The sequence below is a fragment of the Ascaphus truei genome, chromosome 15 (genome assembly GCF_040206685.1).
Source record: "Ascaphus truei isolate aAscTru1 chromosome 15, aAscTru1.hap1, whole genome shotgun sequence".
Classification (NCBI taxonomy): domain Eukaryota; kingdom Metazoa; phylum Chordata; class Amphibia; order Anura; family Ascaphidae; genus Ascaphus; species Ascaphus truei.
Genome location: NC_134497.1, coordinates 24,532,976 through 24,558,952, shown reverse-complemented (window position 1 = coordinate 24,558,952; position 25,977 = coordinate 24,532,976). Strand labels below are relative to the sequence as shown.

The 25,977-nt window shown below is 50.9% G+C and overlaps 3 protein-coding genes across 5 annotated transcripts in view; all 3 read left to right on the top strand.

Moving 5' to 3' along the window:
- LOC142466363 (uncharacterized) overlaps positions 1–25,977 on the top strand; it is a 790,214-nt gene that overhangs the window by 365,403 nt on the left and 398,834 nt on the right. The window lies entirely within an intron of this gene.
- Positions 1–25,977, top strand: part of LOC142466695 (uncharacterized) — a 431,792-nt gene that overhangs the window by 159,728 nt on the left and 246,087 nt on the right. The gene's annotated exons all lie outside the window — the stretch shown is intronic.
- LOC142466691 (uncharacterized) lies at positions 7–21,126 on the top strand. Its single transcript, XM_075571992.1, has 2 exons — positions 7–148; positions 18,995–21,126. The coding sequence occupies exon 2, from the start codon at positions 19,740–19,742 to the stop codon at positions 20,418–20,420; it is 681 nt and encodes a 226-aa protein (XP_075428107.1). The 5' UTR covers positions 7–148; positions 18,995–19,739; the 3' UTR covers positions 20,421–21,126.

The window sequence follows — 25,977 nt, the reverse complement described above, 5'->3', positions numbered from 1 at the left end:
AAGTCGAAAACTACAACTCCCATGATTCTTTAGTGTGAGCATGCGCAGTAGGACACTGAGCTGTGACCTGGATGTAGTCAGTGTCTCCACTTACGGGAAAGAAGATGAAGCAATAAAGTGGTGCAGGAACCACACAGGAGCCTTTTCTGTAAGTAACTTACTTTGTATTCAAAGCATCGGAGCAGGTATATGCAAACACGTGGTGTTTCAGGACAGACACGTCCTCTCCTCAGACCATACACCTTACTGCAATAGTGACACTAACAAGTGTATACTCCCCTAGGGTTACGCAATCACCTCATACCCATCACCTGTGTTTGCAGCCTCAGTACTTCCTGGTTGAAGTCTGACGTCATCGCAGCGTCATATGATGCTGATGACGTCACGTCGCTAAGCAACCTGGAAAACCAATAACAAAATAGAGTCACAAAGGGACAGCTCAGCACACTTGCTTAACTGTGGAGAAGTCAAATTGCATAAGTTACACTTAAGTAACAGTAACAGAAAAAGAGAGAGAGCGCACGCCCCATAGCATAATGTTATGCTATGGGGCGTGCGCTCTCTCTCTTTTTCTGTTTTTAGATATTTGTGGGGGTGGTTAACCCCGTGTGAGAGCAGCCGAAGACCCCTTTATCTACACCGAATACCCACCATTATGGACTAACTATTGAAGGACTGGTTGGACTTTTTTATACCATTTTCTTTTTTCTTTCGTTCAGCACGTTTTGCACTTTTTATGTATAGGAATTTGGTTGTGTTTTAGTATAGTTTATTAGGCAATACTGTTCACAAATTATAAGTTGTTAGAATTTGTATCACATTAATATATGCACTTTTAGTATTATTCACACAATTCATTTGATGGAACTATAGTTCACTTATCACTAAATATATCACGGTACTGTTTTTGGCGCTACATTTTTTGCTTAAGTAACAGTAAATTGAAGCAACATGTGTGCATTACATTGGTGCCATAAAGGATATTTAATGACTATAAATTAGTCTGAAGAACTGGGAGCAGCCATGCTGATATTTTCTTTCTTAGATGATTTTTCTGCCAAAACGAAGGGGTTAAGGCCTGGGACCCGCTGCGCTCGTTGGCGCGGGCGGCAATGTAGCGAGTTCCCCACCAGCAGGGGAATCCTTGCGAGCCGGTCCCGGTCCCCACTGGCTGCACAGCTGATCACACGCTGTGGCGCGTCAGCCGCTAGGAGACACCACAGAATGGTGTTTCTTAGCGTTGACGCGTCACGTGGTGTGGCTGTGAGCCAATGGGGAGGGGAGGCTGTGGGAGGAGGAGAGGCTTCGGGGAGTGGGGAGGAGTGTGGAGTGAAAGCAGCGTGAGTGCCTGTCTGTGTGTGTGTCTGAGTGCGTGCGTGCGTGCCTGACTGTGTGTGTATGTGTGTCTGTGTGTGTGTATGTGTGTGCCTGTCTGCGTGCGTGCCTGTCTCTGTCTGTGTGTGTGTGTGTGTGTGTGTGTGTGTATGTATGTATGTATGAGTGCCTGCGTGTGTGTGTTTTTTTTACTTACCTGCAGCCCGTGGAGGGAGGGGGGGGGAAGAGTAGCGGGTCCCTCCGCTCAAGCCACGCCCCCCCCTCCCTGTCAATCCTCCACTCCCGCCCACCTCCCGCTCCGGCCCCTCACGTCATGGCCGCGCCCCCTCACGTCATGGCCGCGCCCCCCCGACCCGTTTGGCCACGCCCCCCGCTCCGAGAAAAGTATCCTGTAGACCGCAGATCGCGGTACAGCGAGTTGCACGCGCCGCCGGCAAGCAAGCCAGCCGTGCGGACGCGTGCAACGGGACCTTAGCCTAAAGCTGAAAAGAAGCAAGTTAAAAGATGGTTAAATGTTATGAGCTTACAGTCAAAAGCAGCATTATTACACACAAACCATTAGGGATATATAGATTAAAGACAACTATTATAGATAGTGTAGACACAGAGGCACATAGGCTAGATCACAAGTATTATCTAGGAGCTAATTAATAATAATTGTGTAGACTTAAGTGGGATAAACAGAATACACTGACTGAACACAACTACCCCTCACACTCACTCAGCCCCACTGCAAACCCTGAATAGACCCTAGCACTACAATAAAGCAAAACATTTGACAAGGAAAAGGCACACTCCTGCTGTTTACGCCTGCTGTTGCACACACACACTTGGCTCACAACAACTCCATGCAGCATTACCTACCTCTGGCTAATGAACCTGGTATATATACTCAACTTTCGTCACTGATCTCGTGGCCTCATGAAATGTTACTCTCTCTATCGATTACAAACTCCTCCCTCCTGGCCCACACACACAATATCACCATACACCCCGGATTACTCAAAAGCCTAGCACCATCTACTGAATATTGTTGGAGAACTCTACAAAACCAGCACACCAACCACCACACACTCAATTGGCAAACATCACAACTGTACAACTTGCAAACAACTACTAAAATTTCTAGTCATACTATTACTCTCTTTGCCAGGTAATATTGAACCTAACCCAAGCCCTCCCATTTCAACTCTGTCCCATACCCCTGAGAATACCCCCTTCAAATTCCAAAATAAGCCATCTGTCGCCCATATAAATATCTGGAGCCTGCTGCCCAACTGGATAAACTAAGAGCATGTTGACTTATGTATAAACCCCAAAGCCATTGTTCTCACAGAAACATGGCTCAACCCCCTAAAACTCCCGATGCCAATATTGCCATTCAGGGATACTCAATATCTAGGACAGATAGGTCAAAGACGAGCAGGAGGGGTGTTATTTTATATGCAGACACCTTACAATTACACTGTGAATTGCCCCCCAAGCCCACCCTCTTGAAATTCTAGTTGGCAGAATCTGCCTCCCCTTTCTAAGCCATACTTGCTTGCTGCATCTACCGCCCCCCTAAAGCCCCCTCTACAATCCCTAACTGAATTCACCCAGTTTCTTGGCTCCATTTCCTCGCTGAATGAGAAGAGTGAGCTGCTAGTCTTGGGAATTTCAACTTCAATTGGGTTGACCCTAAAAAACACAAAATCCAGATACAAATCAAGTCGCTAACCTATCACAACAAATTTCCCAACCCACGGACAAATCTGAAACTGCACAACCATTTTTTGCTAGATTGGATTCTCTCCTCAAATCCAGCAAAATCCAATCCTCTGGCATCCTTCGTGACATTTTTCAGTGACCAGGCAATAGTGTACTGTGTAAGGAAAATTAAACCCGCCCCCATCAAGCCCCTAAGTTCTCCTCACTAGAACATATAGAACTTTAACCAAGCCTGTTTCTGGCTGACCTTGGCACAGAATCGATTGTAATTCCCGACCCTGATTCTGCGCTCGACTATTTCCAATCCAATTCTTATACACCCCCCCCCCCCCCCATCCTGCTCAAGTTAAAAAAAAATGGCGTCGATTCACCCCGCGCATGCGCAGGGCAAGCAGGGGCTCCCCCCGCTCCCAAAGTGGAACGGAGGAGGAATTACCGCTCCTCTGCGGCCCTCACGTTACGTGGGATGGACGGGGAAGTACTAGCTCCCTACTGCAGGCCCGCTTCCCCCCCGCGGCAGCTTCCCGCGCTCCCCCCGAGCTCACACCTCCCGTGGCCCCACCTCCCGTGGCCCCCTTCCCGCACCCCCAAGCCCTCCTCCCGTCCGCGCTGCCGCGGGATACCGGCGGCAGCAGGGGGACAGCGTCCAGCGCAAGGTTTAGTCACCCCACCAGTCACTGTCCTCCGACTCAGACACCCATCACCCCCCCCAACCACTGTCCCCACCCACCCAATGCCCCCCCAGCCCCCCAGTCACTGTCTATCAACAGTGTCTCCACCATCTCCACCCAGTCACTGTCTCCATCCCCCCAGTTACTGTCTCCCATCCACCCACCCACCCAGTCCTGTCTCCCATCCAAAAGTTACTGTCTCCATCCCATAGTTACTGTCTCCCATCCACCCACCCCAACCCCGTTACTGTCTCCCATCCACCCACCCAGTAACTGTCTCCACCCAAGTTACTGCTCCCACCCAAGTACTTCGAAGTTACTGACTAGTTACTGTCTCCCATCCTCAGTTACTGTCTCCCACCCGCCCACCCTGGTTACTGTCTCCCATCCACCCACCCGCCCAGCCAGTTACTGTCTCCCATCCAACAGTAACAGTCTCCCATCCATAGTTACTGCCCACCCGGAACTGTCTCCCATCCACCCACCCTCCCACCCTGTACTGTCTCCCATCCACCCAACCGCCCACCCAGTTACTGTCTCCCATCCATCCCCAACCGCCCACCCAGTACTGTCTCCCATCCACCCAACAGCCCCACCCGTTACTGTCTCCCATCCACCCAACTGCCCACCCAGTTACTGTCTCCCATCCGCCCACCCAGTTACTGTCTCCCATTCCACCCACCCCACCCAGTTACTACGTCTCCCATCCACCCACCCCACCCATTACTGTCTCCCATCCACCCACCCACCCAGTACTGTCTCCCATCCACCACCCTCCCCACCCAGTTACTGTCTCCCACCCCACCCACACAGTACTGTCTCATACCCACCCAGTTACGGTCTCCCACCCACCCTCCCACCCTTCACGGTCTCCCAAAGTCACGGTCTCCCACCCACCCTCCCACCAAGTCACGGTCTCCACTCACCCTCCCACCCAGTCACGGTCTCCCACCCACCCTCCCACCCATCACTGTCTCCCACCCACCCTCCCACCCAGTCACCTGTCTCCCACCCACCCTCCCACCCTTCACTGTCTCCACCCACCCTCCCACCCAGTCACTGTCTCCCACCCATCCTCCCACCCAGTCACTGTCTCCCATCCACCCACCCACCCACCCACCCAGTTACTGTCTCCCATCCAAAAGTAGTCTCCCCTCCATAGTTACTGTCTCCCATCCACCCACCCACCCAGTTACTGTCTCCCATCCACCCCACCCAGTACTGTCTCCCATCCAAGTTACTGTCTCCCACCCACCCACCCCACCCACTTACTGTCTAAGTACTGTCTAGTTACTGTCTCCCATCCAAGTTACTGTCTCCCACCCGCCCACCCGGTTACTGTCTCCCATCCACCCACCCGCCCACCCAGTTACTGTCTCCCATCCAAAAGTTACTGTCTCCCATCCATAGTTACTGCCCACCCGGTTACTGTCTCCCTCCACCCACCCGCCCACCCGGTTACTGTCTCCCATCCACCCAACCGCCCACCCAGTTACTGTCTCCCATCCACCCCAACCGCCCACCCAGTTACTGTCTCCCATCCACCCAACCGCCCACCCAGTTACTGTCTCCCATCCACCCAACCGCCCACCCAGTTACTGTCTCCCATCCACCCAACCGCCCACCCAGTTACTGTCTCCCATCCACCCAACCCGCCCACCCAGTACCTGTCTCCCCATCCGCCCACCCAGTTACTGTCTCCCATTCCACCCACCCACCCAGTTACTGTCTCCCATCCACCCACCCACCCACCCAGTTACTGTCTCCCATCCACCCACCCCACCCAGTTACTGTCTCCCATCCATCCACCCACCCACCCAGTACTGTCTCCCCACCCAACCCACACAGTTACTGTCTCCCACCCACCCAGTTACGGTCTCCCACCCACCCTCCCCACCCAGTCACGGTCTCCCAAAGTCACGGTCTCCCACCCACCCTCCCACCCAGTCACGGTCTCCCACCCACCCTCCCACCCAGTCACGGTCTCCCACCCCACCCTCCCACCCAGTCACTGTCTCCCACCCACCCTCCCACCCAGTCACTGTCTCCCACCCACCCTCCCACCCAGTCACTGTCTCCCACCCACCCCTCCCACCCAGTCACTGTCTCCCACCCACCCTCCCACCCAGTCACTGTCTCCCACCCACCCTCCCACCCAGTCACTGTCTCCCACCCACCTCCCACCCAGTCACTGTCTCCCACCCACCCTCCCACCCAGTCACTGTCTCCCACCCCACCCTCCACCCCAGTCACTGTCTCCCACCCACCCTCCCACCCAGTCACTGTCTCCCACCCAGTCACTGTCTCCCACCCACCCTCCCACCCAGTCACTGTCTCCCCCACCCACCCTCCCACCCAGTCACTGTCTCCCACCCGTCACTGTCTCCCACCCCACCCTCCCACCCAGTCACTGTCTCCCACCCACCCTCCCACCCAGTCACTGTCTAACCCAGTCACTGTCTCCCAAGTCACTGTCTCCCCACCCACTCTCCGTCTACCACCCACCCTCCCCACCCAGTCACTGTCTCCCACCCACCTTCCCAGCCAGTCACTGTCTCCCACCCACCCTCCCACCCAGTCACTGTCTCCCACCCAGTCACTGTCTCCCACCCAGTCACTGTCGCCCCCACCCAGTCACTGTCTCCCACCCACCCCTCCCACCCAGTCACTGTCCTCCCACCCACCCTCCCACCCAGTAACTGTCTCCCACCCACCCTCCCTCCCACCCAGTCACCTGTCTCCCACCCACCCTCCCACCCAGTCACTGTCTCCCTAAGTCACTGTCTCCCACCCACCCCTCCCACCCAGTCACTGTCTCCCACGCAGTCACTGTCTCCCACCCAAGGTCACTGTCTCCCACACACCCACCCAGTCACTGTCTCCCAACCGACCACCCTCCCCACCCAGTCACTGTCTCCCACCCAATCACTGTCTATCCCACCCAGTCATTGTCTCCCACACCCGGTCATTGTCTCCAAGGGTCATTGTCCTAACCCAGTCACTGTCTCGCACCCCCAAGTGTCACTGTCCCACCCAGTCACTGTCTCCCAGTCACTGTCTCCCACCCACCCTCCCACCCAGTCACTGTCTCCCACCCAGTCACTGTCTCCCACCCAAGTCACCGTCCTCCCACCCACCCAAGTCACTGTCCCACCCAGTCCCTGTCTAACCCAGTCACTGTCTCCCACCCACCCTCCCACCCAGTCACTGTCTCCCACCCACCCTGTCACTGTCTCCCAAACCCAGTCACTGTCTCCCACCCACCCTCCCACCAAGTCAATTTCTCCCACCCACCCTCCCACCCAGTCACTGTCTCCCAAAGTCACTGTCTCCCACCCAGTCACTGTCTTCCACCCAACTTCCCATCCAGTCACTCTCAACCCAGTCACTCTCTCCCAACCAACCCTCCCACCCAGTCACTGTCTCCCATCCATCCACCCACCCTCCCACCCAGTCACTGTCTCCCATCCACCCACCCTCCCACCCAGTCACTGTCTCCCACAAAGTCACTGTCTCCCAAGTCACTGTCTGCGTCTGCATTTTCAGAACAGATCCAAAATAAAATACATATACACTTTAATATCTACACATATTAATAAGTTCCATTCTGGTGGGCTCAGTGGGTCGACCTTTGCCAGTTTTTAATGCCTACAGTGACTCCACATATTGGCCAAATATGAACTCTCTGCGACCTCCAGAACTGGAGATACAGAAATGCACTTTAAAACATTAAAATACATGCTTATAATGAAAACGTGGGAACAGGGGAACATACATTTTCAAGGTATAACAAGGTGCAAACCTCATCCCTGGACCGCAGTCCAGTTAACCCCTTGTCTCTCTGGTGAGGTCAGGGGATGGCCATATGGGGTGCAACCCCTTTAATACCGGGCCACCCCCTTTCTCCCTCTACACCTCCCCTTCTTAATGGGTGACCTGTGGCCCACTGGCCCAAACGGGGAGTGGGGCACTGCTGGCACCCTTAACGAACTCAGTCTCAGAGGGATAGTCCTGACATGAAAGTCCATCAGCATTGTTGTTTTCACTACCCTTTTTGTGCTGAATCGTAAACTCAAACTCTTGCAAGGCAAAGCTCCACCTTAGCAACTTGGCATTCTCCCCTGATGCCCTCTGCAGCCAACTCAAGGGGTTGTGGTCTGTGAGGACCGTGAAAGCCCTTCCATACACATAGGGCTGGAGTTTTTTGAGTGCCCACACAATGGCCAAGCACTCTTTCTCAATGGTGGCATAGGCCACCTCTCTGGGAAGTAGTTTTCGGCTGAGGTACACCACAGGGTGCTCTCTACCGTCGTCCCCCACTTGGCTCAACACAGCCCCAATGCCATAGTCCGAGGCATCAGTCTGTATGAGGAAATGTTTGGTATAGTCTGGGGCAGCCAGTATGGGGGCCCCAGCAAGCGCAGTTTTCAGTGCCTGGAAAGCAGTTTCACAGACAGGAGTCCAGGTGATAAGCACAGGCAGTTGCTTCTTAGTCAAATCAGTCATGGGTTTGGCCACGGCGCTGTACTGTGGGACAAACTTCCTATAGTACCCTGCGGTGCCCAAAAATGCCATGACCTGTTTCTTGGTTTTTGGAACAGGCCACTGAACTATGGCTTCTACCTTGGTTGGCTCTGGTTTGAGGTGCCCTCCACCCACCCTGTGCCCTAAGTACAGGACCTCTGCCATCCCTACCATACACTTAGTGGGTTTCAAGGTAAGCCCAGCCTCCCTGATCCTATCCAGCACCGCAGTTACATGTCCTAAGTGGGAGTCCCAGGAATTACTAAAGACAGCAATGTCATCTAAGTAAGCCCTGGCATAGCTCTGCATCCTTTCCAGTAACCTATTGACCAGGCGTTGGAAGGTAGCCGGGGCATTCTTCATCCCAAATGGCATCACCAAAAACTCATAGAGGCCACTTGGAGTGATGAATGCTGACTTCTCCCTAGCCTCCAGGGTCAGTGGGATTTGCCAATAGCCTATGCTCAAATCCATAGTGGTCAGATACTTTGCCCCCGCGAGTTCATCTAGTAACTCATCCATGCGGGGCATGGGGTAGGCATCTGACACCGTCCCAGCGTTGAGCAAGCGGTAGTCCACACAAAACCGGGTGGTCTTGTCCTTCTTAGGGACTAGAACTACCGGGCTTGCCCAAGGACTCTGGGACGGAGTAATTAATCCTAGGGTCAGCATCTCCTCTATCTCCCTCTCCATACTGGTCTTGACCTCTGCTGACACTCTATAAGCGTGCTTATGCAGAGGCTGCAGGTCCCCTGTGTGTACTGGGTGTTTGGTGAGATGGGTGGTCCCTGGCATGTCAGTGAAGAGGGCCCCCATACTTAGCTAGCATGTCCCTGGCTTCTCCCTTCTGCCTAGCACTCAACTGTGCCCCTATCTCCACCTGCTCCACAGTGTGTCCCTGCCTAGCCTCCTCTAGGAGATCAGGGAGAGCATTGCTCGCCGGATCCTCCAGCAGTGGGCTACAAATGGCCATTACTGCTCCCATACTCGGTGCTCTGTACTCTTTCAACATGTTGACGTGATATGTCTTATGCCACTCAGGCTCTACCTGTACAACATAGTTGTACTCATTCACCTTTCGGATAGCTGGGAACGGTCCCGAGCAGGCAGCCATCAACTTGTTCTCCCGAGTGGGTTTGAGAACAAGCAACTGCTGTCCTGGGATGAATTCCCTGCTACGGGCATGCCGGTCATACCATTGCTTTTGCTTGGTCTTAGCGGCCCTGAGGTGGTCCTGGGCCAACCCCATGAGCATCTCTAACCGGTCTCGGAGATCTACTACATACTGGATCACTGAAGCATCAGTAGCAGTAGTCTCCCCTTCCCATCCCTCACGGAATAGGTCCAGAGGTCCACGTACCCTGCGGCCATATAGTAGCTCGAAGGGGGAGAAGCCTGTAGATTCCTGCGGTACCTCTCGGTAGGCAAACAGCAAGTGCTGTAAATGAATCTCCCAGTCTTTCCCCTCCGCCTCTATAAAGGTCCGAAGCATCTGCTTCAGGGTACCGTTAAACCGCTCACATAATCCGTTTGTCTGGGGGATGGTAAGGGGTAGTTTGCTGGTGCTGTACACCGCATGCATCCCAGAGACAATGTAACAGTTCACTCATGAACTGCGACCCCTGATCGGTTAGGATCTCACTAGGGAAACCTACCCTTGAAAAAATGTTCTGCAAAGCTGCTGCCACTGTCTTGGCATCTATGGTGCCAAGCGCTACCGCCTCAGGGTACCGGGTGGCGAAATCCACCACCGTGAGGATGTAGCGCTTCCCTGACCTGCTACGAATTATAAGGGGTCCTACAAGGTCCATCGCTACTTTCTGGATTATCGGTAGGGGTTTCAGGGGTGCCTTCACACGGTCGCCCGCCTTACCCACTCGCTGGCAGGCATCACAAGAGCGGCAGAAATTGCCCACATCTCGAAATGCCCCCGGCCAGTAGTAACGCTGTAATAACCGGGCTCGCATTCTGTTGACCCCCTGATGTCCCGCTAACTGAATAGAGTGAGCTACCCATAACAGTTGCTGTCGGTACCCCTGGGGCACTACTAGCGGTCGCTTACCGGTCAATCCCTCCTCTATCCCTGGGTTCCCTTCTTCTCTATACAGGAGTCCCTTATACCATAGGCAGTGCTCAGTGCCTTCCCCTGCCTGAGATTCGGATGCCCGAAGTCTCACGCCGGCCAGGGCAGGGTCTGTCTTCACTGCCTCCCTAAACTGGGCTCCTAATTCTGGCCACCCCCCAGTCATGTCATTGTCAGGGGAATGGGGAAGGGTGAGAGGGAACAGTAAGTCAGTCTGTGGTTGCAACTGATCCTGGCTTACCTCCCCGGGCTCCTCTGCGCCCTCCGCTAACTTTGGTCCCAAAGGCTGGGGGACTGGCGCCGCCATTGCCGCTGTCTGGCTCCGGGTAACCGCCGCCACTGCAGCGGGTTAGGGCACTCGGTCATAGGTGCAGGTCATCGGTCCCAGATCGTTGCCAAGAAGAACATCGGCATCCAAACCGGGTAAAACCCCCACCTCCCGCACACCCTGGCCCTCCCCCAATCCCAAAAGATTCTGGCCACTTGCAGGAAATGTGGCTCTCCGTCGGCCACAGTGATCTGTATCCCTGGGCCTGGGATCAATTCCTCTGGCCGGACCATATCAGGTCGGACCAGGGTCACTGCAGCTCCTGAATCCAGCAAGCCGACTGCTTGCCGGTCACCGACTGTGACCGGGGTGAGATGTCTGCTCCGGCCATCTGTTTGCTGCAGGTCCGTGCTGAGATGTCCTCCGCTCCTGGCTTTAGGCACCGATGAAACCGGGACAGGCGTTGCATGGGACGTCTCACTGGGAGTTGTCTCCAGGACCGGTCCGGCTGCTTCGGTGTAAGCCACCCGCACGCGGGCTACCGGCTTCGCAGCTGGGGTGCGTTGCCCCTGATGGGGTCCGCCGGAACGCAGGGGTTCCGGGCAATCTGGTCTGATGTGACCAGGGCGGTTGCAGTTGTAGCACCGGCGCTCGTGCCGGAGCTCCCCCGCCTTCGGTGGACTGCTGCCCGTAGGCGGCCTCTGAGTCCATTGGGGGGTATTGGCAGACTTTCTGGCCGATGCCACCGCCGCCTTGGCTACTGGTTTGGCGGTCATCAGGGCTCGGCTGGCCACATAGTCATCTGCAAGCCTCGCCGCCTCCTGGTAAGTCTTGGGCTTCTTGTCGTACACCCAAGCCCTCACCGCTGGCGGGCACTGCTGCATGAGCTGCTCCTGAAAGATGAGGTCCAGCAGGCGTTGGTAAGTCCGTGCCTCATAGCCCTCCACCCAGCGTATCCCATATAAAGCCATGCGGATCACGTAGGTAACATAGGACTCCTGGGGCTGCCTCTCCTCCTGCCGGAATTTACCCCGGTAGGCTTCAGGGGTAAAACCGTACTGAAACAATAACAGTTCTTTCAGGTGTTCGTAGTCATCAGCATACTCATCTGGAAGCGCCATCATTGTCTGCTTAGCCAAGCCGGACAGTAAGGGGTCCAAACGTGCAACCCTATGCTGGGGAAGCACTTTGTAGTGCCGGCACTGGGTTTCAAAGTTCTTTAAGAAACTGTCAATCTGGTCAGTGCCTTCCACGAACTTGGTGAGACATTGCTGGTCCAGCTTAAGTTCATCGTTGTTGGGTTGGACAGGGGGGCAATAAGCGGGTCTGTTCACTGCCATAGTGATTAAACTGCAGCCGCTCCTCCGGTGTCCCTCTGTCTCCCCACGCAGTAATCAGTGCCAACATTTCAGGGGTGAACGGACTGGTAGCCGCAGCAACCAGTACCCCTCCTGTTGCACTGCTCCCGAGAGGTGCACTCGTTCCCTCCCCGAGATTCCGCCCCCCCTGGCACTGGGTTCCTTCCCTGATCTCCGGGTGGCTGTAAAAGGGCAAGCTGAGCCGTATCCTGAGGCTCTGCAAACCGGGCTTCATAGTCACCAATTGCGTCAACCATGTCTGCGACCTCCTGGTTCTCATAGGGCAGTCCATATTCACGGCACTTGTCCTTCAGCTGAGCTCGGGTCCAAATGTTGGATGAGCCTTCAGCCTCGCTCATGGTTCAGATCACAAGGATGCACTGTCTGTTTAAATCGGGACTACATATTTCGGGACTTACAGGGACTACTTTTCATTACTTTTTACCCCTGAGGAAGAAAGCAAGACTTTCAAAACGCGTAGGGTGGTTCCGTGAGGTTAAAAAGAGGGATGGGGGAGCACAATAGTTGGAAACAGGCAACGGTATGGATCTAATGAATGCTCTTAAGGTGAAGCAGTTGTTACCAAGAGCAAATTAGGTAGCTCAGGTGGCTAGTGTCTAATTGGAAGGGAAAACACACATAGGTTTGTATGTATTAATGAGTTGGTAAGATAAAAGTATATATAACTTACACGGCCTTGTGTAAGCTCAGTCACATCAAGGTTTCTTTGGGAATCCCGTGTTCTGCCGTTGATGCTTTTCTCCTTGCGGTGTAGGTGCTTCTTCTTGTTGTCTATGGCGCTATCTTCATTAGTTCAGGGTGCCGCTCCAGGGGGATTTCACGGGCCAGTGTGAGTACACACTCCTAGCAGTATCTTTCTTCTTCTGTTACCGATACAGCTAGTAGTGAAGATGGGATGAACACATGCAAAGGACACTAGGGTCTTCAGGGTAAAACTAATTTTAATGAATATACACCCTACTGTCCCCCCCTTGCTTTTATTGTCCCACAGAAACGCTTGGTTTCTGTTTTTTATCTTTTTGTGCTGTTTTATATTCATTAAAATCCTTTGCATGTGTTCACAAGGCCGTGTAAGTTATATATACTTTTATCTTACCAACTCATTAATACATACAAACCTATGTGTGTTTTCCCTTCCAATTAGACACTAGCCACCTGAGCTACCTAATTTGCTCTTGGTAACAACTGCTTCACCTTAAGAGCATTCATTAGATCCATACCGTTGCCTGTTTCCAACTATTGTGCTCCCCCATCCCTCTTTTTATATTCATTGCCTATAAGGGTCCTGGATAGATCCTGCTGGGGTTCCGAGTCACAAGAGGACATCACCTGAAAATCACTTACAGGCAGTATAACACCATTCTCCACATACTTCCACACATCAAATAAGACACACAGAGATAGCGCCCGGGTACCTCCCCAAACAACTGGTTCCGTGAGGTCCCTACCACTCGGGTGTGAGTGCTGTACCCTTCCGAAGCTGGGAGCTGTGAGCTGTGGGAAATCGAACGCTGGCGTAGGAACATCCGGCATTTCAGCATTGCTTTGTTTGGTGCGTGTGGCGCGGGCAGACCAGGAAGTATCTGTGTGTGCGGTCCTGGAGCTTCTGCCGTGCGTGGACGGTGCCGCAGTGCTGGGAGAGGACTGAGGCAGACGCCGCTAGCTGGAAAAACCTGTCCCTGCCCATAAGAGACTGCTCGTCTGAGCCCAGGTGTTAACAACAACAGCAGCAGCAGCAGCTATCCATAAGAGGGGATACTCTTTGAATTATCCATTGCCTGATACCATCTTGTTTTCGGTAAGCAGGTACCCCCACCCGAGTTGGAGAATCTTGCCTGAACCTATTATATGTTTTTATGTACTATTTTATGTGTAATAAGTGTATTTTATGATATTAATGATATGCCATATTAAATGCCATTGTAATTAGTTACCTGTTGTTCTCAGCGTCTGTCAAGTGTTGTTTGTTCATTTATGTGTATGTTTTACAGTATTATGCTATGATTTGATTTTTTTGTATATTTACATGTTCACCTATACCACGTGGAGCATCCATTCGGACGGGCGATTTCCGTGGCTCTGGTTGTATATTCTATATTATCTATCAGAATTGTTTTGATTACTACAGTGTTGAGCGCCACTGATATAACTTTTTTTCCACTTCCATAGCCTGACTAGGGGTCAGGGTTATATCATAGGCTGCCAGCTCACTGTGGGATATAGCGCGACCTATCTATTTTTTTTTTACTACTGCGTGTTCAATATCTTTAGTCCCAGGAACTTGCAATTACCATCAAGTTCCTACTATTTTACAGTATCCCGCAGTATACTGTAACACAGGTCCAGTTCAATCCCGCCACTTGCCACCAGTTAATTATAGAGCTTGTCACGGTAGCTTATGACAAGATATAATGAACACCAAATATCTGGGTTGAACTGAACGAGGCTTAGATATAATAAAATAGAATTTATTCCTTAAATAAGGTGAACACAGCAATATAGTACAATTAACAGATAAGAAGGTAACACTTACTTAGGGTTGGGAAATGGAGAAGTATCCGCTAGCAATTCTCCATCAATCCAGTGACATTCCAGGTGGAATCAGAAGCACAACTCCAGCAATCCAGTGACATTCAAGATGGTATCAGAAGCACAACTAAAAACTGTAGGGTTGACACAATTCTATTGAGAGCAGGAGAAGCTCTCGCGCGAGCGCTGCGGCCCCCCCCTCGCAGCGGGCCCGGCGCCATTGCGGGGAGGGCTCTCGTGCTCGCAGTGTCCGCCACAGCGGACGCTGTAGTAGGCAGCGGGGGCAAGGCCTAATACTTAATCCCTAGACATTGGGTAACAATCAAGGCAGTTATTTTTTGATCACCGTGCTTAGGCTACTCAGCCGTCTGCCCTTCATGACTTATTAGCCTAGCAAATGGCATCTGCATTTTCAGAACAGATCCAAAATAAAATACATATACACTTTAATATCTACACATATTAATAAGTTCCATTCTGGTGGGCTCAGTGGGTCGACCTTTGCCAGTTTTTAATGCCTACAGTGACTCCACATATTGGCCAAATATGAACTCTCTGCGACCTCCAGAACTGGAGATACAGAAATGCACTTTAAAACATTAAAATACATGCTTATAATGAAAACGTGGGAACAGGGGAACATATATTTTCAAGGTATAACAAGGTGCAAACCTCATCCGTGGACCGCAGTCCAGTTAACCCCTCTCACCACCACAACCCTCCCACTCGCCCCTGGGAGGGTGGTTAGGCTTCCCTTGGGGAACTACCTTGATGACCCGCATCCCCTATCTCCGCCCCCCTTCTAGACTAATGCCCAATATCCCTATTAGACAAATGTGGTTTTAAATATTAACAAAAAATATATACACGTTTAAAACAAAACAAAAAAGAACATCCAAAATACATTTTACACATAAAACTATTGGTTATCACTGGATAACTAGGCCCTCTCAATGGAGGGCCCAGATATCCACATTGGCGATAAATGGTGTCACGCTTGTGTTCGCCACAAACCAAGACCGGACCATGGGCTGAGGTGGGGATGTGAATAAACCGACCTTAGGCCACAAAGCCATTTCTTGATTGCGCAGTTCGTAGTCGTACATAGCAGGGTCAGGGTTGGAGGGGCCAGGGTAATCCTTTGACATGCCAGGGTCTGGGTTGGAGATAATAGAAACATCGTTATCCAAGCAGGGGTTCGGCAACAGGAAATCAAGTGCGCTCCGCTTCAGCGTAGGAGCAGCGGCGCGGGAGTGGCCTCTGCGCGAGGAGCGGGAACGAGCCATGGTACTGGTCACAGCAAAGGGAGAAGGAGACCAGAACAGGCACACCGCCGGGCAGCACTGGCAAACCAGCGCTTCAGCACAGGAGTCCGAAATAGGCTTCTGCGAGGAGAGGGAGCAGCAGACCTTGGGACTCAGAAGGTAGACCTCTGCTATAGGTATAAGCAGCATGTCACAGGAACAGGAATCAGGAACCAGATCTTGGAACCAAGAACACAGGAACAGGACGGCCAAACAGGTAGCTTGTGGTAAACACAGTAACATCCTATGAGATAGGACTATGCTCAGCCCTTAGGCAGTGTGAGAGCCCAGTATAAGAAGGTCAGCGGGCCAATCCCAGGAGAGAGGCGTGAGGGCATTCCTCCAATGAGAGAGCACCGAGGCAGGGCGGCAGTAATTGCCAGCACAGGTGGATGTGAGGGGAGGTTGTCTGGAAACAGCACAGTTCTATAAGGAAAGAGTTTCCACCAAACCCAGGAACGGATTCCTTACAAATGGAAACCCAGTAATAAATACATCAACAATATTAAAATACATTAATAACCCCCCTCAGTGGCTAACCACTAAGGCAGTGATTCCCAACCTTTTTTGTTTGGAGGAACCCTTGAAGTTTTTCGAAAAATCTCGGGGAAGCCCTACCTGGCTGACACATATTAGGCCGCACTTATAGTGCTGGTGACGTCACATCAAAACTAATGTATTGAAGCCGTCGTGTGCGTTTATAGTTGGAGCTGGAAGTCACTTCAATTTTTCCAGCAACCGCAGCATAACGTCACCGGCACTATAAGCGCGGCCTTAGGTTAATGTCACATCTCACGAGCCCCCTCTATTTCCCACCCTCTACCCATGTATTTCTCTCACCTCTGTCTTACTCACTCTCCCCCCCTCCCGCCTCGCATGTATTTATCTCCACTGCGTCTCTCTTACTCCCTCTTTTCCTCACTCACTCCCCCCTCTCTATCTCGCTCCTACCTTCCGTCAATTACCCCACTCACTCAATCCCCCCCACAAAATACATACCAAAAAACCCCACCCCGCAATCTACTATATATTTGTGAAAGGACTGTATGTTTGTCTGCATAGCCTCTGTCCCTCAGGCCAATGAGATTGCTCCCTTGGGCCGGCCGCCCCCACACACCTCTCATTGGCCTGAGGCGGAGTAACGGCCCAAAGGGGCGGACACACACACACACACCTCCCGCCCAGGTAAGTTACACCACTGCGCGTCCCACCTCAACATATGGCCCAAGTAACTCACCTATTTCAGGCGCACAGCCTCGCGCCTCAGGCCCCCACACAGGCCCCCTCGCGCCTCAGGCCCCACACACAGGCTCCACACACACAGGCCCCACACACAGGGCGCTTCCTGCCGCCGCCTGCACGCGTCTCCCTCATCCGGGAAGCACATCGGGGGACCAAGCGGTCGCCCGGGGAGCGGGGGGGGGCGAGCCCCAAGTCACGGGGAGCGAGTCACGGGGAGCGGGGGGGGGCGAGTCACGGGGAGCGGGGGGGGCGAGCCCCGAGTCACGGGGAGCAGGGGGGGCGAGCCCCGAGTCACGGGGAGCAGGGGGGTGAGCCCCGAGTCACGGGGAGCGGGGGGGGGGGGCGAGTCACGGGGAGCGGGGGGGGCGAGTCACGGGGAGCGGGGGGGGGCGAGTTACGGGGAGCGGGGGGGCGAGTCACGGGGAGCGGGGGGGGCGAGTCACGGGGAGCGGAGGGGCGAGCCCCGAGTCACGCGGAACAAAGAAGGGGGAGCGGCCAGCGGGGGGACGGACGCCGGGGTGGGGGGGGCATGCGGATACATAAATTATGACAATACATATGCCCCCTGCTCTCCACCCCCCCCCCACTCCCCTTTCCCACCCCCACTCCCCTTTTCCCCCTTTCCCACCCCCACTCCCCTTTTCCCCCTTTCCCACCCCCACTCCCCTTTTCCCCCTTTCCCACCCCCACTCCCCTTTTCCCCCTTTCCCACCCCCACTCCCCTTTTCCCCCCTTTCCCCCCCCACTCCCCTTTCCCCCCCTTTTCCCCCTTTCCCACCCCCACTCCCCTTTCCCCCCTTTCCCACCCCCACTCCCCTTTCCCCCCTTTCCCACCCCCACTCCCCTTTCCCCCCTTTCCCACCCCCACTCCCCTTTCCCCCCTTCCTCCCCCCCACTCCCCTTTCCCCCCTTTCCCACTCCCCTTTCCCCCCTTTCCCACCCCCACTCCCCCCTTTCCCACCCCCACTCCCCTTTCCCACCCCCACTCCCCTTTTCCCCCTTTCCCACCCCCACTCCCCTTTTCCCCCTTTCCCACCCCCACTCCCCTTCCCCCCCCCCACTCCCCTTTCCCCCCTTTCCCACCCCCACTCCCCTTTCCCCCCTTCCTCCCCCCCACTCCCCTTTCCCCCCTTCCCCCCTTTCCCACCCCCACTCCCCTTTCCCACCCCCACTCCCCTTTCCCACCCCCACTCCCCTTTCCCTCCCCCACTTCCCTTTCCCCCCTTTCACACCCCCACTTCCCTTTCCCCCCTTTCCCACCCCCACTCCCCTTTCCACCCTTTCCCACTCCCCTTTCCCCCCTTTCCCACTCCCCTTTCCCCCCTTTCCCACCACACTCCCCTTTCCCACCACACTCCCCTTTCCCACCCCACTCCCCTTTCCCCCCTTTCCCACCCCACTCCCCTTTCCCCCCTGTGTTTTCGTTTTCCCCACCACCATTGTATATGTATATTTGTTAAAATACAATAATTGTGCATTTGGTTCCTGATTTAACAATGGAGATTTAGCAGAAAGTTGGGTCATCTTATAACTATTAGAGACCTAGTACATGGTGTGGTAACTGGAACACCCGGTGACTAATATGTGAGCTTCTAATGACACATTCTATTCATTGTGCAAACATATTTTAATTATACCTTCACAACTGAAACTATCGACTTACTATCTATCAAAGGGTTTGAAAAGATTTCTGCCACTTTAATTGGTGTTTTGCAGCTAGTGAGATTTCCTTTTAAATCGCTAAATATTATGATCCACTTTAAATGTATGATCCACTACATCTACTCTCCCGGCCCTAATGCTGCACATGTTGTGCTAAACCCTTCATATTTACAATGTACAGCTACGGTTTACTTTCATCCTGAACTTTTTGTGATATGCCAACTTACCTCTCCTGCATGACCTTTTGTAAGACAGTTTGTGTAACAGTGACTTTTTTTCTCATCTAGTACAAAGACAACATCCAATAATCCACCCATGACAACATGGCAAATTTGCTTTTAGCAGTCAGGATTACCTTCTCAAACATCTGAAGTTCAAACACCCAAATGAGTATGTGGAAAAGATGAAGACAGAACAATCTTGCAACATTCCAATAAATATGACAGAAAATGCATCTTTCAACCAGTCAAGGCAATTAATAAACAATGTAACTGCTTCTCATACCAAAAGATATATATTAGCTCCTGCCACAGGAAAAGAACTTGGAGAAAGTGGGAGGAGTCTGACTTGGTTATCGGACCAGAGAGCACAGAAAAGAACACAGACCGGGGAGAGACCACATGTATGTGGGGAATGTGGGAAGGGATTTAGTCATTTATCCCACCTGAACATACACAAAAGGACACACACAGGGGAGAGACCGCATGTATGTGGGGAATGTGGGAAGGGATTTAGTCGGTTATCCCACCTGAACATACACAAAAGGACACACACAGGGGAGAGACCGCATGTATGTGGGGAATGTCGGAAGGGATTTAGTGACTTATCCAGTCTGAACACACACAAGAGAACACACACAGGGGAGAAACCGCATGTATGTGGGGAATGTGGGAAGGGATTTAGTCATTTATCCAACCTGAACACACACAAGAGGACACACGGGAGAGAATGCATGTATGTGGGGAATGTCGAAAGGGATTTAGGCGGTATCCCACCTGAACATACCCAAAAGACACACAGGGGAGAGACCGTATGTATGTGGGGAATGTGGGAAGGGATTTAGTGTGTCATCCAGCCTGGACACACACAGGGGAGAGACCGCATGTATGTGGGGAATGTGGGAAGGGATTTAGTGTGTCATCCAGCCTGGAGACACACAAGAGGACACACACAGGGGAGAGACCGCATGTATGTGGGGAATGTTGGAAGGGATTTAGTCGGTTATCCCACCTGAACATACACAAAAGGACACACACAGGGGAGAGACCGCATGTATGTGGGGAATGTGGGAAGGGATTTAGTCATTTATCCAACCTGAACACACACAAGAGGACACACACAGGGGAGAGACGGCATGTATGTGGGGAATGTGGGAAGGGATTTAGTGTGTCATCCAGCCTGGACACACACAAGAGGACACACACAGGGGAGAGACCTCATGTATGTGGGGAATGTGGGAAGGGATTTAGTGACTTATCCAGCCTGAACACACACAAGAGGACACACACAAGGGAGAGACCGCATATATGTGGGGAATGTGGGAAGGGATTTAGTCGGTTATCCCACCCCAACATACACAAAAGGACACACGGGAGAGAATGCATGTATGTGGGGAATGTCGAAAGGGATTTAGGCGGTATCCCACCTGAACATACCCAAAAGACACACAGGGGAGAGACCGTATGTAAGTGGGGAATGTGGGAAGGGATTTAGTGACTTATTCAGTAGGAACACACACAAGAGAACACACACACAGGGGAGACACCGCATGTATGATGGGAATGTGGGAAGGATTTATCGTCCAGCCTTGACAGACACAAAAGGACACAGGAGAGAGACCGCATGTATGTGGCAAATGTGGGAAGGGATTAGTGACTTATCCAACCTGAACACAGAAAAGGACACACAGGAAAGAGACCGCATGTATGTGGGAAGGGAGTTAGTGTGTCATCAAAGCTGGACACACACAGGGGAGAGACTGCATGTATGTGGGGAATATGGGAAGTGATTTAGTGATTTATCCAGCCTGAGGAAACACAAGAGGTCACACACAGGGGAGAGACCTATCTCTAACGCCAGACTTGTTTAGGGATAACCAGTGACTAAGATGCTCAAGTGCACACGTGTATCTGTGTTACTCTAAAGCACAATGAAAAGTGACTTTAGTTTATGGTGCATAAAACCAGTATTTTAAAAGGATAAAAAGTTATAACGTTTTAAATGCAGGTTATTTGTATTATTCTGATTGTAGTTTTATTTAAAGAAAAATGTTCTTAATAATAATGTTTTTGATTTCCATGATGTTGGTTCTAATAAAATGTGCGCTGAAGCGGTCTGTAGTCTCACTCAGCTGTGAATCGGAATAGTTTTGCTGCAACCAATTTGCCGGTGGCATTAGGCTGCAGACGGACATACCGCCACTAGCCGCTTTTTTTTTTTTTATAACTTGTATTTTTTATTTTTGTGAAAATACAGCATATATACATCTTATTTCCAGTACTGTGACATGCATTATTTATATCTCTTATGTATGGTAGCTGAACACAAACATTGTCATCAAAACAGAGTTATAAGCAACGACATAAACTTAAATAATAAATAATCATAAAGTAAAATTAGGTGGGGGGGGGAAGAGGAAGAGGGTGGGGAGGGGGAGAGGAAGGGTGGGAGGCCGCGACTCTGATCAACGCTTCAGGGACCGATGTCTGGATTAATTTGTTGCTGCTGGGTGGGCTACTCCATTACCGGAGAACGCATCTAACTACTATTAAAGCAAAACGGTGGATCTCTCCACCCCAGGGATGTCTGTCTGGGCCAGCCAAGGCGTCCAGACTTTTAGGAGATTTTCGCCAGTGTCATTGACTAAACTTGTCAATTTTTCCATCTGGCATACGAACCAAATTCTATTCCGGATTTTGGGGATAACAGGAATTTCACTTTGTTTCCATAATGCTGCAATCTCGCACCGCACGGCTGTAGCAAAATGTGCTATTAGTTTAAGAGTTGCTTTTGAGAAGCCCTGTCGTGCTCTTCCCAAAAGGAAGAGACCGGGATCAAATGGGATGTCGAGGCCTAAAAGCCTCTGAAGCCAATTAATGATTTTTTTCCATAATTGAATCAGCCGGGGGCAGGACCACAGCATATGTAACAGATCAGCAAGTTCTCCACACTGTCTAGGACAGAGTGGAGAACTACCGTTTACAAATTTGGATAGTCTAAGTGGGGTGAGGTACCACCTCATTAGGACCTTATATGCGTTCTCCTTTAATGTTGTGCAAATCGAGCTCTTAGCAGCTGCTGTTGCTATTTGGGTCCACTCGTCTAAATCTAGGGTCTCCCCTAAGTCCGTTTCCCATTTTAGCATGTAACCTAGCTTGTGGGTGACTTTAATTCCAGAACCGATCACTTCTCTATACATCTGCGATGTGAGTCCCTTCGTGTTAGTCTCTTTCAGACAGAGCTTTTCGAATGTTGTCAAAGGTGGGTATGGGGTTGAATTATTGTAGAAGGCTCTGATCTGGAGGTATCTATAAAATTCTGAATGTGGGATATTTTTCTCTACTCTAATTTGTGCAAATGATATGAGTTTGTTGTCTACCACCAGATTTTGTAATCTCATAATATTATGCTGTTTCCAAATTTGAAAGTTAGCGCTAGGCATACCCGGAGCAAAGTGTGGGTTACCCCATAGGGGTGTCATCAGGGTTTTTTTGGACGTAAGTCCGCATCTAAATTTAGTAACATCCCAGATTGCTAATGAATTGGTCATTGAGGATAGCGGCTGCTGTATAGCGGATTTTCTTGCTATTTTTGGGGTCCATAATAGGTTGCTTAGTTCCAATGGGGAACAAGCTTTGCTTTCCAATGCTACCCATCACTTCAAATCAGGGTGTGCTTGCCATTGGGAGAGTTGACATAATTGGGCCGCTCGATAGTATGAAATCAAGCAAGGTACTGCTAAGCCCCCTTCTGTTGGGTGTTTCATTAGTGTCTGTTTAGTAATTCTAGGTTTTTTGCCCCCCCATATAAATGTAAAAATGGCGGATTGTAGTTCTCTAATTTCCTTCAAATTTAACGGCACTGGGAGGGTTTGGAATAAGTATAAGATGCGTGGGAGAATATTCATTTTTATGCTATATATTTTTCCTATCCAGGAGATATTGAGTTTCGCCTACTTTCTTATATCCTCCTTCAGTGTTTTAATTAATTTGGGATAATTTGCTTTATAAATTGATTTATATTCACTTGTGACAAATACCCCTAGGTATTTGATCGCCTTAGGCTGCCAGCGAAAGTTGAAGTTTAAAGAGATTAGTATTTCTTCTGGTTTTGGAATGGTGACGTTCAAGGCCTCTGACTTTGACTGGTTTATTTTAAATCCTGAAATTTTGTTGAACTTATTTAATAGGCTGAAGAGGTTAGGGAGAGAGGTGAATGGCTTTGACAAGACCATTAGCACATCATCAGCATAGAGGGCTATTTTGTGGGTTTGATTATCTAATTTGAGACCGGAAATATCCGGATTCTCTCTCACATGTGCCGCTAAAGGCTCCATACACATGGCAAAGAGTAAGGGCGAGAGGGGGCAACCCTGTCTCGTGCCACTCTTGATCTTAAATATGTCCAAGTGGTAGCCTTGATGCATAACTTTAGCTGTCGGACCAGTGTATAGCGCCATAATAGCTGATATTAATTTATTCTCGAAACCAAATGCTCCAAGTGTAGCTTTTAGGTATGCCCAGTCGATCCTATCAAAGGCCTTTTCTGCATCTAGACTTAACACAATAATTTTTACTTTTTGTGATTTGGCTATTTCTAACAGATCAATGATTCGTCGGATATTATCTCCCGCTTGTCTATCTTTAATGAAGCCGACTTGATCTGGGTGTATTAGTCTAGGTAGGATCTGACTTAATCTATTGGCAATTAATTTAGCATAGATTTTGATATCCGTGTTGATAAGCGAGATAGGTCTGTAGCTTTTACAATCTAATGGGTCTTTGCCAGATTTATGAATTACAGAGATTGACGCTTGGAGCATGTTTTCGGGGAAGGGTTGTCCTGCTAACACCGCGTTAAACATTTTGAGCAGGTATGGGGCCAAAATTTTACTGAATTTCTTATAATAGAGGCCTGAGAAGCAACCTGGGCCCGGAGCCTTCGAGGTCTTGAGGTTGTCTATAACTAGATCTAGCTCTTCCATGGTAAAATCAAGACTCAATCGCCCTCTCTCCTCTTCCGTCAGCTTTGGCAGCTTTGAACTCGAGAGAAATGACTCACGAGATCGTTCGGTATTCTGGTTATGTACTGTATGTAATGTATGTATTATGGTTATGCCACTAGCCGCTTTTAATGTAAGTGTTATTACTGTTTTGGGTATGGGGTTAATTTAAGGGGTTTAGGTAGGTGGTTTTAGGGTAAGGGATTATGGTGTGTGGTTTTAAGGTAAGAGGGGTGTGATGGCCTTCATAATAAAGGTGAAGGGATTGTGGGGGGGCAAGGAACTGTGGGAGAGCACGGGACTGTGGGAGAGCACAGGACTGGAAGCCCCTCACTCACCTCTGGGTTTTGTTTGGGGCTAGTTCTGGTTTGGCGGGAAAGTGAGTTTTGTGTTACCAGGCAGATGTGGGACAGGTGTCAGGTGATTTGGCTGAGGAGTAGGTGCTGGGCAGGTGTGCAGAGTGCTGTGATTGGGCAGGCCAGAGGCAGGGTGTGGCTAAGGAGTTTGGGCGGGAAAATGAAAGGTACAGTTTACAGAGAAGGAGCTGAAGCAAATAGGGAAATTACATAAGGTATGGGGATGTTGGCTGCCCCACTCTCCTCCCTATGTATTATAATTATAACAGCTATATGTACTGTATATAGTGTTTTATGCTGTCGCAGCATGGCAACAGTGGGTTAAAAGTGCTAATGCTGTTTAGTATCATTCTATGGTCCAACATAGAAACATGAAAAAACCTTCTACTTTAAAAAGGTTAATGTCCCCTATTCCCAGGGTTTAAGGTCACTCCATCCCATTTTTTAAAGTAGAAGGATTTTTCATGTTTCTGTGTTGGACAGACCCACTGCGGTTATTCTCCCTCCAGCAGTGACGTGGCAGCAGGCTTTTAATGCTTTGGCCAAAGGTTTTAACTAAATAACCCTTACTCACTAGAATACTAATGAAGTATTTTACTTTATATTTTGTCACATTGGATGTATCATTGGGCATTTCTGTCTTTTGTTGTAAACATTTGGCCACTCTCAGTAGCACTCCTTTTGCCACACAAAAAAAAAAAATTATATATATTGTGGCAAGACAGCCTCGCGGCGGGGTCAGTAAGACGCTAGACACGGTGGGAAACGTTCAACTATAGTGGTTTATTAGCCACGACCAAAATAAAGTACGGGTGCACTGTCCCTTTAAGAAACTACTTTCTTGAAAATTAAAGCCTGTTCCCTTTAGGGAAACTAACTCACTTCTTGAGCCCTTACTAACAAGACAGCCAGCTAATCTGATCATGCCCAAAACATATGCAACACAAAGTATAATCAATAAGTGTAATAATAAAGTCTTATCTGTTGCAGCTCCAAACAGCAAACAGGAACACGGTTCCGGGGAGCAGGCTGTGTCCAACCTCGCAGCAATCTGTATCTTTATCCTGGGTTGGGGTCCCAGCTGGTCCCAGCAGCCTAGCTCCTCGCAGGACTGGGGGACCAGAGCTGCAGCAGCTGCTACGGCTTCCAAGCCGGGAGAGTTCTCTCCACCTTCCTGTGGAAAAACAAGCTCACCTTGTGTGAGCAACTTCCTGCTTTTTAAAGCACTTGTTTCACTCATGAGTTCAGCCCCTGTTTAATCAGTCTTCAGCTGTGCTTCTCTGTCTGTGGAGATTAACACTCAGTGATCTGGCTGCAGCATCTCTCTTTCACTGTCACAGCCTACTGAGTCAGTGACTCTGTCACAATATATATACATATATACACACACACACACACACACACACACACAGGTAAACCCCGTTATAACGCGTCCTCGGGGTCCACCCTGAGACCACAGCGTTAGTAACAGGGTCGCGGGGAAAAAAATGGCCGCCGCATCAGCGCATATTCACCCCGCGGGACAGGAGATGGGAGCGGGGATGTCCCTCCGGTCCCCGTTTTCCCCTGTCACCGCGTGACAGGCCGCGTGACAGGAGATGGGAGGGGGGATGCCCCTCCGGTCCCGGCTTCCCCCTGTCACCGCGTGACAGGAGATGGGAGGGGGGATGCCCCTCCGGTCCCGGCTTCCCCC